General features: G+C 26.7%; 1 protein-coding gene across 1 annotated transcript; it reads right to left on the reverse strand.

Moving 5' to 3' along the window:
• Positions 1-890: 890 nt before the first annotated feature.
• LOC107463350 (oxysterol-binding protein-related protein 1C-like) lies at positions 891-6,563 on the reverse strand. The gene is made up of 10 exons (XM_052253440.1): positions 6,543-6,563; positions 6,129-6,488; positions 5,452-5,545; positions 4,560-4,984; positions 3,510-3,665; positions 2,565-2,732; positions 2,330-2,470; positions 1,939-2,178; positions 1,593-1,706; positions 891-1,457 (listed from the first exon to the last, which is right to left on the reverse strand). Exons 1-10 carry the CDS (start codon positions 6,561-6,563, stop codon positions 1,278-1,280), a joined length of 1,899 nt encoding a protein of 632 aa, XP_052109400.1. The 3' UTR covers positions 891-1,277.
• Between the last annotated feature and the right edge of the window lie 8,585 nt (positions 6,564-15,148).

Genomic DNA, 15,148 nt, shown 5'->3' on the forward strand with positions numbered 1-15,148 from the left:
ATATATTTTGATGAGTGTGATATATTTTTTATATAAATAATTTAAAAAAATCTAATAGTTAATTTATTATCCTTTTGGTTTTAGTCTAATTGAAATATTTTTTATTATTTTTGAAAAGAAAATATTTTAAGAAATTTAATAATATATGATGAGAAACACTACTGAATAAATTATAAAGAAACTAATTAAAACACAACATAAAAACATCTTTAATAAAAAATGAATTAGGTATTTTTATTTGAATAATCTCTACATTTAAAATAGTTCTTAAAATTTTTAACTTGCATTAAATAAATTTTTTTTTTAAATAACCAATTAGAGATCTCACTTTCAGAAATTAAATTTTTATTGGTCCAAAAATCACCACTGTTAAATGCCAAATTCACAGTTTGATATACATTGATATGGACACACAATAATTTCAACTTAAATTAGTATTTAAAATTTAATTAAAACATTTAAATTGATTCATTTACCCTTGAGAACAAAGAGTTATGGATTATAATATAAACAAAATAGATAATATATACAAAATGTTAATAATAATATAAACAAGAAATTCATAATAATTACAAAATGTTAATAATTCGTAAGATAATGTTAACAAAATAGATAACATGAATAGTTAATTTTGATATACATTTAGCATAATTAATTGATTAATTAAATATTGATTATTTAAAGTTAACTAGTTTTTTCAAATTAATTTAGAGACAAATTTAGTAAAATAAAAATATTATGACTGAATTCAGATATAACTAAATCTATTTGACTCGGCAGCACATATAAAATTACAAAAATGTATATAAAATTACAGAAGTTAACACATATACAGTGTATATAAAATTACAAAAGTTAACACATATACAGAATTACGGATCATCAAGATATATACATTACAAGAACATTGTTTATGTATGTTCAATTACAATTAATGAGTTTTTTTTACTTCTCATAAACAAGAGAATCTAATCAACTATGACTTTTATACCGAATTCCGAAACCTAACATTGAAATAATTGAGCAAATGACAGCAAGAAATAATATTGTTATCGGTTGGAATTGGAAAGCTATTCTGTTGAGAATAATTATGAGTTTTAATAACGAGTACTTTTAAAGACACTTAGAAAAATTAAAATAATTTGAAGTTTAAAATACATTATATACATCAAACTATTTTTAAAAAATTATAGAAAATAGTTAGCTAGGAAATCCTTATATTATATATTTTAAAAAAATAAACTTTAATAAGTGGCCTTAAAAAGTTCAATGAGAGTTCATGTAGTTGGGGAATTAGACTCGGAAGTATTTAAGATTTGGCCAAAAATGTCAGGACAAGATTCCCAATTTCCAATTTCCCTAGCTTCCCAATATCCACCATTATAACTATAACTTTCACTTCCATTTTCCTTAACAAACCACTTTGGTTTCCAACCCCTCTCTTGCAACTTCCTTGCCTGCCAATTATGGACCGTTTAAAAAATAAAAAATTTTCAATTAAATTCTTATTAACTGTATTTTATTAAAAATTAATAAAATATTTGTTTATGTAAAATAAATTATAAAATATTTTAAAAGAAAATATTTTGTACCTCTCTCTGTCTTTGTTCCAGCCGCAACTTCTCAGAATTGGCCATGTCATGCTCTCCATTTTCTAAATACCTTTGATCTGGTCTTAGTCTTGAATCTGTTGGTGGCAACTTTTCCTGTGTGTTATTAACTCAAAAAGTCAACACTAAACATCTCACATATTTTAGAAGATTAATCCTCTTATTTTCATTACCATCCACATCTTTTAGAAGATTAATCCTCTTATTTTCATTACCATGTTTCAACTTCCTTTTAGGTAGAAATAAAATATTAAAAATAGAAAACATAAATTAAACTGAAAATAAAAATGAAAGTGAATTTGTGACGTTCAAATTCTAGAAGACCAACCTGGAGTCGAGGTGTGATTTCATTAAGTGTAATGGCAAATTGTGTAAGGTTATATTTTGTTTGGTGTTCAGGTGGTGGGTTGGTTTTCCAAATGAGAATGGGTTTAGAAGAATTAGAGCCTTTCCCTCCTTTCTTCTTATTATTAGAATTCCCTCCAATAACATAGACCAAGCTCTCATCCCATTTTCCAAATATATTTGCCATTGTTTCTCCATATTTATCTTCTATTACGCCTTGCACCTGCAACACAACTTAAATTACAATGCATTAACTTACATATAAGGAGAAAGTTCAAGAGCCAACAGAATTTAGTGTTTTTAGTCCGTATTTTTAATTATCAGTCTAATTCCCTCAAATAGTTTCCTAGTAAGATATATATATGAAAGGGCACCTGGTGAGGGTTTTTATCAATGATTGATTGCTCTTTGAATTTAATCTTGCATGAAAAGTCACGGTTTCCCTCTATCCTCATTGTACCATAATGATCACAATAGAGTTTTCCTAGAATAAGGTTGTAAATTGATGTTGTCACCTGATGATATATACTAACAAGATGTTAGTTATAATTAATTAATAAGCTAATAATAATAATTAAGAATATATGACATAATTAAAACTTGATATACCTTGCTCCATTGAAAGATTTCTCCATCATCAAATTCCAAAGTCAAAATACCAATAGGATCAAGCTGAATGGATCTTCCCCAGAATTTGCTTTTTAAGGTGCTGTCACCCCAAAATTTCCAGCCATTGCCATCACAATGGCATGCAACAGTCATGGGGTGATGACTGACCTATCTCAATAACAACATCGTAAGTACTTCAATAATAAAACATATGTATTATTTAATAAAATATGTATATATATAAGGCGAATGTTAGTGGGTTCTAGAAAAAATATGAAGTAGAACACTTATTAAACTCTAAAGTACAAAATTTTATATCTTAAATTCAAAATTTTAAATTTTAAATTATAAATCTTAAATCCTAAAATTATGAATCTTAAATACTAAATCTTAAATTCTAAACTTAAATGCTAAATTTTATACTTTAAATTTAAACTATTAATATAAAATATAATACATAAAAGACTAAAATTTATTTAATTGTAAAGAAATACAGCCACTCGTTCCTCGATAAAGATTGATTATTTAAGGATAAATCATATATCAATACTAAATAACAAGTAATACAGAATATTTTTTTTCTTGAATTGAATTTTTCTTTAAAAAAAAAGAAACAGAATTATATACGAAAAATGTTAGAGAATTATCAAAATTTATTATTTTTAGTCATTAATTAGCCAATGTTTAAAAATATAAGATAAAATATGTTATTAAATTATTAGACTGAAAAAATTGAGTTGATGGTTAAGTGATTATCAAAAAAATATATTCTAATAATTCCCTAACGTTTTTTTTTTATATTTTGTTCCTCGATAAGAATTGTTTAAGGATAAATTATATATCAATACTATACTAAATGATAATAAGTAACACAGATAATATTTTTTTCTTGAATTGAATTTTTCTTAAAAAGAAAAGGAAATAGAATGATATGCATTTATATACCTTCTCAGAGATAAAGCGAAAGCCTTTGTCTGGAAAATCAGCCTCATAAGTCTCACCCAACAATGGGTTAAAAGGTTTGCAACTTCTACCACTGGTGCTTGCATACCCTGAAACTGCAAATGCTGCTACATGGAGTGCCCTCATCAAACTATCACCCTGCACTTACAATCAAAATTATATAATTTAGTTTTATTTATTTTTAATAGCTTTGCATAGTGAAATCCTATATTTTGTTTTTTAACAACATTTGAGTTAGTTCTTTCTTTTTATTAGTTATACATGTTTATTTTTCTAGACGGTTATATTTCTGTGTAAAATATGATTAGTAATAAAATGAATAAAAAAATATAAAAAAAGAAAGATATACAAAAAAAATTGTAATAAGTATAGAAACTAATTTTTAATTAATTAATATTAGTTAATTTTTTATTATAAAATTATTTTTTTAACTTTTTTTTAATTTAAAATTTATGATTATGAAAACAAATTGATTTCTTAATTAATCCAAAATGTTGTACATATTAATATTTGCTCAATAATACAAGTAATATCTTTAGAAAAATCAATATAACATGTACAAATAAAATGATTGCAAGAAATGTTACCAAACTTTTGAAGAGATTTATTAGTATAATTTGTCCTTTTTTTTAATTGTCCCATCACGGCTTAATTAATCTTAAGTTTGTTTGATTGAGTTTCTAAAAAAAGTTTTTCTAAGTTTTTTTTAATTTTATAAAAAAATAAAAATAATTTTATGTTTGAATATCTCATATAAAAAGATTTTTTTATTTATCAATTATGTTTGAGTATAACGATATAAAAATACTTTTTATTTATTTATTACGTAAAAATCATATTTTTTTAAAGAAAAAAATCTTTTAAAAAAATAATTTTTTAATATTTTTAATATTTTTACTTCTATTACTATAAATTTATCAAACACGTTAAAAAATAAAAATATTTTTTTATTAACTTAATAACGGACAAACCAACACTTAATCAATCAAATAAATTATATGAAATATTGATGCAAATATATATGGAACTAACCATTTTACCCCATTCAGATGCTCGGTCTAGAAGGTAAGAGTACTCCATATCTTCACAACACTTTTGCAATGATGAGAGTGGTTCATTGAAGTAAACAGGAAGACACACTTTTGTAAGATCTTTTCCTATGTTTTCTTTTATTATTGACCATAGACTCACTCCACTTTCCTTCTCAACTGGTTCTGGCAACTTTGTTCTCCTCTTCACTTGTGGATACTTGAACAATCCAACACAACTAAGTCTTCTTGAAGATTTTTCACTTTCATTTGGAGTATTTTCATCATAGTCCTCATCCTCTTCTTCTTCTTCAGAGTCATGGCTTATAGAAAGAAAATCTTGTGTGTCAAAGAATGCATCATTATGTTCATCATCAAATTGATCTTCATGTCTATCATGCTCATCTGAAGAATCACTCACACTTCCATCTGTACCACAGGATAATGAAAAATAAAATAATATGTAATTAATGTAAATAATACTCTTAGATCAATTATGATATGTTTATATAAAAAATTAATCACCAAATCAGTCATCCGTGTAAAATAGATGTTAAAATATAAAATATCAGTTAAATAACATATGTATTTATATACAAATATATAATAACTAATTTAATAGCTGATTTTCTATATATATATATATATAGTATTCTTTTTAAATTTGTCTTTTTAATTGTTAAACAAGAAAAAAATATAATTATTTTCACTACTTTGAAATATGTGTAATATTATTTTCTTTATTTCTTTGTTCTAGGATAAAGATATCTATTGTTAAATACTGTGATTAATATTTATTGACTTGTAAGTACCTCATTGGTTTCTTTCTTTTAAAATTAGAAAAAAAATGGTTAAGAAGAAGACATTAAACCAATTATCAGAGTGTAATTATTTACCACTATATTTTTCATGAGAAGAATGATAGGAGGGATCATTATCCTTTGATTTTATGTCGTCAACAAGTGTGTTCTCCAGGTCAACCTTCTCTGTCTAGAAGATAGAAGAAAATTCAACAATAGGAAAAATAAAAAACAATATTTAAATTATATATTATAAAGAACCAATGCTCAAAAGCAGCAGTAATGCCACATGCATAAAATATAGAGAAAAATTATGATTCTACAATAGCTACAAATAACTAACGTTTTATAGTTAAAACTTCAATTTATATATTAAAACTGAATTGTGTTATTCATATTCGCTTTTATTTCACACATAAGTGGACATACATGCTTATAAAATGTGAGATATATTTTTATATATAAATCTCACGTTCTATTTAAAAAATATATCTTATTATAAGCGTGAATATATAATATGGAAACTCAGATGCAGTCCACTTCAGATGAAGTTGATAGCTGAGAGTCGTTGGATAAAAATTTAGTCAAATCAGTCAAATCATCTAACGATTTTCAGTTATTAATTTCACGTGAAACCGACTATACCTGAGTTTTCATCATGTATAATAGATCTTATATATAAAAATTTACAAGGTACCACAAATTTTTTTCCTTTTGAAATATATAAAAAAAAATTGAAATCTTAAATGATAAATGAGAAATATGCATAATACCTCAAGATGGCGGAGTGTGTCCATTAGCATCAACTGCTTATGTTTGAGAGCAACAATTTGCTTCCGCAAGTATAAGACCTCTGCTCCCATAATATCCTCGCAGTCTCGAATGGCAGCTTCGCTGATGCCTTCCTGAAGAAGGCGTTGGCGAAGCTTGCTAGTAGAGTCGGCGACGGAGGCAACAGGGGCCATGATCTCTTTGTTGGAGAGACGAGGGTACATTTCCTTAACGGCCATAATGGCTTGCACCCAAACTTCCCGGTCGTCCCTGCTCTCAGCCCTAAGGTGCAGCCTCTTCTTGGTTCCGGTGCTTATTGAGAACCTCCTCTCGTCATTCTTGTTCTCTTTTACCGAACACACCTACACCCACCTCAATAATTCAATCTTATATTCTATGCAACCTAATAAGCATACCCATATATGATCCTCACCCATTCACCATTATGAAAATCATCCTTGAACATGTAATAACAAAAATGTTAGGTTACACTAAATATCATTTATTAAATTAGTCGTTATATATTTATATATATTTTATATAAATACGTGATTAATTTTATGACTGGTTTTTAGTATGTATTTAACATAATTGATATAATAAATCACCATATTATGATATGATAAAATGAAGCTATAGAATTTAAGTCAATAGAAAAAATCTAGAGATAATGATACTCAGTAAATGATTAAATTCGTTTTTAAATGATCACATTTTTTAAATTTATCATGAAAATTTTTTTTAATCAAAATTTCTTTTCAATTTTAAGTTAATCAAGTTGTTCATTCTGTCGTTCTTTTTGTTAATGGCGTTAAAGTTTGCTGATAAAATACAAGTGACACTACGGTCCACATCACCTAAAATTTTCAATTGACTATTAATATGATAATAAATTTATAAAATTAGATCAAATTAAAATCTAACTACAAAAAAATTTTGAAACATTAAAATCTTTTAATTTAGAATTAATTTGATCTAATTTAATAAATTTATCATGTTAATTGTTAATTATAATTGTGCATTGTGGTACCATTTTACATGCTACTTTAGCAAGTTCTGATGCCATTAGCAATAAAAGTGATAAAAAAATAAAAGTGACGAAAGAATTAATATGATTAAATAAAAATTTTGAACGATAAATTTGATTAAAAATATTTTTAAAAAATAATTTAAAAATAAATAATCTTTTAAAAATTAGATTGACTATTTACTCTAATGATATTCTATTAAAATTTAAATAATTTATTTCTTATGTGATACTTATTTAAAAGGTATAAAAAAAATATTTTTTTTATACATTTTTTGTGTGTCTCTATGTAAATCGTACATTTAAAGCAGTTATGGTTTATTAAGCCATATTTTACTAATAATTTGGAAATTTTAACTTGTAAATTAGAAATTTATTTATTTTTCATGATTAATATCAACATAGTAACGATACTCAAATTAAACATGTCTCTAAATTACGTGTTAAGATTTAAAAAATTTAATAAGGTTACGTTTTCATAATGTTTGCTAAGTACACTATTTATAAGAAAATAATTTTTTGAGTGAATATTATAAATAATACTGAATAACAATTTTTCGATCAACATGTAAAATATAATGATGTATACAATGCATGCTACTTATCAATCTTTGTGCAAATTCCATATAGCATAGCTATAAATTAGACTAACTTATATGTACAGAAACTAATAAAATATAAAAAAATAAAAAAAAAACCGTATGTTCGTTATCCTAAAGTATTGGTCCTCTATAATTACGATAATTTCTAATGAATATTTAATTTTGATAAAATAACTAAATAAGGCTCTATTGAATATTGATAATGATAAACAAAATGTTTTATTTTTTTTACAATTTATCTTTCTTTAATATCTATCTTTCTGGGCATAATTTAATGCATTTTCTTCAAACTTTGAATAAATTTGTCTAAATTAAAAGAAATGAATAAAATTATACTAAAAGATTCTTTAGGTACCGTTAAATTATTAAAAAAACTGTATTTATTTTTTTTATTTTTTAGTGTGTCTAATAAATTTTTAATAATAAAAATAATTTTTTAAATGATAATTTATATTTTTTTAAAAAAAATTACTTAAAAAAATATTTTTTACATAATAAATAAACATAAAAATATTTTTATATTTTTACATAAAATATCTAAACATAAAATTATTTTTATTTTTATAAAATTTTTTTTAAAAAATGTCATTTTAAATTTTTTTTTAAATACGTTCAAACAAACTCTTAAAACCAAAAGTAAAAGTGAAATCTCTCTCTCCATTTTTACTATAGTGATTAACCTAAATTCTGTTCTTAAAAGGCACATTTGTTTTTCACTAAGTTTTATATGTTGTAGTAGTGATTTATCGAGAGTAAATTAAACTGATATTTTGATAACTTAAAGTAATGTGTGTTTTACTTTAATTTTTAAAAGAGTTAAGTATGACTTTAATTCTTAAGATTTAGAGTAAAAATTTTATTGGTTTTAAATTTTTTTTATATTTAAAATTATTCTTAAACTTCAACTTGGTTTTAAAATCATCTTTCAAATCAAAATATCCTTCATCTATATACTTCTTTTTCTTTATCAATACGTTCTTATCCACTCAATAATAATAATAATAATAATAATAATAATAAGAAATTGAAGAAAAGAAAAGAAAGCTAATTAAGAGAGAATTGGGGAGAGCGTTGTTATTGTTAAAGCACAAAAACCATGCAATGGAGATAGTGATGGCTCTTAGTGAATTTCGCCTCCATCTTTAATTAATTGAATAATAATAGCTATTCACATGAAAATGAAAATTAAGACATAAATCTTTATATTAAATAAGAGAAGTGCTAGACAACTAATAAATTTTGTGATTTGTAGGCATGTAGTTATTAATTAATTATCATTAGTTATTTTAATGGTGTGAGATTAAATCTAATGATGTAAAATTATTCACTTTTATTTTATAGTTAAGTGTTAGCTAAATTTTAATAAAAATGCTAGCCACTTTCTCATTAAATAATTTACTTAAGCAAAATGAATAATATTTTTTTGCCAACAAGTTCAAATAGCATAATTTTCTCATATTCATTTAGAGATCGTGAGTTCGAATCTCACTCCTAATTTTTTTAAAAAAAATATTTGTTTGCTGCATATTTGGATTGTATTAAATTAATTTTTTAAATTTAATTTTGATGAAAAATATATTAGAGTTAACATGGTTTATATTTGACAATCTTTATATAAAAATAAATTATAAAAAAATGAATATTGTTTGGATTATATTATTTAAAATTACATTTAGATAAAAATAAAAAAAAATCTCAAAATCACATTTTTTAATATTCTTTTGACTATAATTTAAAAAATGTATTAAATTAATGCTTTTTTAGTCATAATTTTTCAGTATTTTTTAAATATTTTTTATTTAATTTAGTTTTTTTAGTAGGATTAATTTTATAGTATAAGAATTAACAATAATAAACAAAATGCATTTTAATTTAAGAACCCACCATAAAAATTATGCAAAACCAAAAAAATAATAATTTTGTGAAGAGATGTATTGTTGGAGTCGTCATAGCTGTGTCAGATATATCAAACTGATAAACACACTGAGTTTCAATAATGAATTGATAATAATTTGCTCTGTTTCGCTCTCAAAATAATGTTTGCCCTTAAAGCTTTGAAATTTAGATTCTGTTCTTACCAGACGCGGATCTAACGGGGCTGAAAATTTTGAACCTTAGCTTCTACTACAATATTAGGTGGAAATTTCTATATAGTTATTTTTATGTGGAGGTAATAGTTAAAAAATATTAAATAATAATTTAATTAAATTTATTAAATTATTTAATAATTTTTAATTATTAATTTTATATAAAAACAATTTACAAAGTGTTTATCATAAATGTATAAAGCTTTAATGATAAATCTATTTTAATGTATTGATAGCTTGTGGCTGGTGCCAATTGCAATCTTCTGCTCCAAACTTCATATCTCTTAAATTTTTGCCATGTTTAGAATATTTTGTTTTTATGTTTTTGGGTTGGCATTTTTAAAGACCAACATAACTACTTATATGACAAACGATTGTAACATTGTGTTGTGGCGTATTGTTATGGGCAGCCAACTTAAACGCCAACATTAATTATTTACCCGTGTTTGAAAATAAGTTAAAATTTAATTTTCATAAAAATTGAATTGAATTTCAGTAGTAGAAATTAAGTTCAGATTGCACGGCTACAACAATTTTCATATTATTAATCCTAACGGAAAGGATTGCGCTGATGTTCGTGTTCTTAGTGCTAATGAGTTTTTTATTGCTTTCTCAGTGAATGATGAGAGTAGAAAGGAGGTGTGGGAGTTACTGGTATGCATTTAAGTTGTTTGAACAGCAGTAAAGCATCTCAGTTTGCAGATATTTTAACAACAATCCAGCAATTTTAAAGTAAAGTGATAGTTATAGGAAATTTTAATGTCATTACGTTTTAATTTGAAAAAGAGGATAGTGGATTAAAATTATCCACAACAATTTTATATTTTAATAATTTTATTAATAATAACGAACTGATAGATATTTAAATAAATGGCTGGCCTTTTATTTGGTCAAATAAAAAACAAGGGGCTGATTTAGTTAAGTAGAGGTTGGATTGAGTTTTAGTTGAATTACACTGGAAGACATTTTATAAGACAGCAGTGATTCTAAAGCTATTGAAATCTGGATCTGACCATGCACCCATACGCTTGGATACAAATCCGCAAATATGGAGAACTAACAGGAGATTTAAATTCTAGGAACGATGGTGTGAAGAAGTGGAGGTTAGGAGGATTGTGAGTGAGGTTTGGAACATGAAAGTTGTGAGATTAGCTATGTTTTCTTTGACTCATAAACTTAGAGAATGTCGACATAGGTTGGTTCATTGACAGATTCACAATAAAATCCTCGAAGAAAGAGATTGATGAGCTCCAAGCAGCCCTTGACGAAAGGAGAGCTTCCAGTGTTCATGGAGGAGAACTGGAAAGGACATATCTTAAAGATGAGTGGTACTGGAAAAAAAATTAAGGAGTAAATGATTGAGAAAAAGGGATAAAAAATACAAAATTTTTCCATAAAAAATTTCAGTCTAGAGTGAGAAAGAATAGAATTTAGAGATTAGTTGGTAGCAATAAAGTAGCTTGTCCAAAAGAGATTTGCTAAAGTGGCTGAGGAGTATTTTTGTGATATATTCTCCCCCACTTGTCATGCTAATCCCAACCAATTCCTAGAGGAGCTGGAGCCTAAGATTACAACTAATATAACTAAAAGCTAGAAAGACCAGTGTCTATAGAAGAGGTTAAGAGAGCTACATTCAGTGTGCATGCTCAAAGTGCCCCATGGGATGATGGTTCCACTTATTTTTTTTTTTACTTTTTTTGGAAAATTATTGGTGGGGATATATTTAGAGTAATTCGGAGTTTCTTTCATAATGGCCATATACTCAAGAACTTCAATCACACCCATATTTGTCTCATACCAAAAATCTAAACACAAATAACATGACTCAAGTAAGACTTATTAGTTTGTCTTCAGATATTTATAAGATTATTTCAAAAGTTATGGTGCATAAATTACAAAAAATAATGAATAAGATTATTAGTACAAATCAAAGTGCCTTCTTTAAAAGGCGCCTTATTTCTGATAACATTTTTATTGCACATGAATGTATATACTATTTGAAATGCAAGAAGAGAGGCTTTGAGTTTGAAATGGCTATAAAGCTTGACATGAGTAAAGCATATGATAGAGTTGAATGACACTTCCTATGGTATATTATGGAGAAAAGTGGTTTCGGTTCAAAGTGGATTAACTGGATCAATGAATTGGTGACTACTGTTTCATACTTTGTTATTGTGGAAGGTCAATAGTTTGGTTTTTTCAGGCCAAATAGGAGTATACATCAAGGTGATCCCTTATTTCCCTATCCTTTTTTTATTATGTGCTGAAGGTTTATTCTTTTTGCTACACAAGGTAGAGCAAAACAGACTCATTAAAAGGATTCAGGTTAATCGACGATATCCGACTATTAATCACCTCTTATTCGCAGATGACTCCATTCTTTTCTGCAGGGGCTCAACTAAAACTAGTCAAAGCATTATAGACCTTTTGGCAAATTATGAAAGTTTTAGTGGTCAGACGGTTAATTTGGAGAAGTCAGTTGTAACACCCTATCACACAAAGCATATATACATATACACATGAGAATCTCAAAAAGACACAAAATACCGTTTACAGAATTTGTTTTTCCAAATTATCCTCTAAGAGGGATAAAACATAGTATACATGTATAATGGAGATATAAGAGTATCTAAATATACATCAAAACCAAAATAGTCTCAAAAACACAAAAGTTCTTCGCTTTCAGAAGCTCCCAGTATGCCTCTGCGAGGTGCTTCATGTCCTGCATTTGAAAACCACAAAATATGTATGGAATGAGAATCGAAAGTTCTCAATATGATAACAGTGCCAACATAACTAACATATAAGATCCCGAGAAAACCAGAGGCGATCCTAGAACTTCCGACATTTGATTCAATCTTATAAAACACAACTAAACTAAAAATTTAGGCGACTAACTAAGGATCTTCTTTCTAATTCAACACTCCTCTTTCCAACTACTCCAAACCTCCCAACCGCCATTGGAATTATTTGTTTTAAAACACATATATTACATATAAAGAAATTACAATTAGAATACAAATACAGCAGATAAACAGGTAGCAAGTAGTTTATATGATCAGTTAGGTATTCCAAACAAAGCACTCCAAACAAACACATAGATGCATATGATGTATGTTTGTCCTATGGTTGATGAGTCTCATCTGTCGGTTATATAGCCAACCCGACAAGTCCTGGTAGCTAACCATTGGACTGTCCCTCTGTTGTGCATTCCCAAATCTCAAATCGTACTCATTCATAATCATATAACACACACATGTGTATATCCACGGGGGAGTGCTCATTCGGAAAGGTATAAGTGTCCGACCACACTTACGACATAGGATCAGCAGAGTATCGAGTCTCAACATGGAGCACGTGGTGGCAAGCCACTACTTCCACCCAAAAAAACTCATATATCAGATATCAGTAGAGCAACAAATCACATAATCATTCAAATTCATATAGTCATTACTAGCCATGATTCATTATCAATATAGCCATCAGGCTCATTACATAGACAGCACTTTAGCCATTATCACTATTCACTTTACCTCTTTCTTTTTCAATAAAATACTTCCTTCCATAATCATACTACACTCCATTACCCAAAGACCAACTATCAAGTTTTAAACAAGTGTTACAACGGTTTTGAAAGTTAAAGGAATAGTTTAAAAAGTAAAAATTCATGTTTTTGAAAAACAGGGGTTCGCGTATGCAGCACCTTGCTCGCATATGCAGGAACGATACTTTGGACACTCTCGCATATGTGTCATTGGTCCTCGTATGCAAGACCTTCAAATCGAGAGCTTTGCCCGCGTCGCGTGTCATATGGCCGCGTATGCAACCGTGAAAATTTTCCACTTCCGCGTACCCGCCACACTGCCGTGTACGCGGGCTTCTGGGCAGTGCTCAATGACCGCATCGCGTGTGTCCTTGCATATGCGTGCATAGCAGAATGTCAAAAAGCTGCTATGTCCAAAATTCCTGTTTTGCATACCAAATTTTGGACGCGCGTAACTTTTTCATTTTAAAATATTTTTTTTCCGTTCTTCAAACGGTGTAAACCTTTCGAACCAAATTTTCATTCCAGACAAGTTTGATAAAATTAAAGGTCCGGAGACCAAGTTATACCCCACCAAAGTTGGCCAAAAATCAAAGATTTTATTAAAATGCCAAACCTCAACTTTCAAAACATTTAAATCTCAAACCCCTTTAAAACTTACCAAATTTGCATCAACCAAGTTCAATCATTCCTCAACACCCCTCATTTACTCCATAACACACCAATTCACAATTATAATCACTTCACACAATAATTCATATCCAACACAACATTAAAAACAGATATTTTAGTTTCTAAAAAAATTAATACATAAATTATAATTTTTAAGATTTTATTTCGATAGATAAATTAGTTCTCAATTCATTTTTTGATAGAATAATTATCTAGATCAGTCTCTAAAAATTTTAAAAGCAGATATTTTAGTCTCTAAAAAAAATTAATACACAGATCAATCTTCAATATTTTTTTTGTCAGACATAACAGCTTCTCGTTCATTTTATTTTTACTATCTGTCGACCTTTATTATTATTAACTTAGTTTTGTACATGTAGATGATGACACTAGCATATTAATACACTCTTTTCGTTCGAAACAAGTAAAGTGAATAATGTTTAATATAAATTTAAATTAAAATATTTTCTTTTAGTACATATTTTTTAATACAAATATATATTTTTTTACATAAGACATCTTTTAATTATATTAAATACAAAAATATCAAATAGTTTTAATCTTAAATTTTTTATAAAATAATCTCTAATAATTTTATTATTATTATTATTATTGAGTGACTATATATATATATATATATAAGAATTTAATGAATAATGTAGTATAATATTATTATACAATTAATAATAATAATTATTTTATTTTATTTTTAAACGGGGGACTATTATGTCTAACAAAGAGAAATGTTGGAGATTGATTTGTATATTAGTTTTTGTTGGGGACTAAAATGTCCGTTTTTAAAATTTTTGGGGACTGATTTGGGTAATGATACTGCTAAAAAATGAATTCGAGACTTATTTATCAGTAAAATTTTAAAGATTAATCTATATATTAATTTTTTTGAAGACTAAAATGTCCGATTCTAAAATCCTCGAAAACTAGTGTGGGTGATTACTCTAAAAATAAAAAGCGTAGAAAATACCACGAGAAAAAAAAAATAAGGGATAAAATCAGTGAACATCAATATTGTTGTTATACTCCAAAATTTTCCAATAACATGTACTTGAAGTGTGACACCATGTTTCCACTA

Source organism: Arachis duranensis, chromosome 8 (genome assembly GCF_000817695.3).
Source record: "Arachis duranensis cultivar V14167 chromosome 8, aradu.V14167.gnm2.J7QH, whole genome shotgun sequence".
Classification (NCBI taxonomy): Eukaryota; Viridiplantae; Streptophyta; class Magnoliopsida; order Fabales; family Fabaceae; genus Arachis; species Arachis duranensis.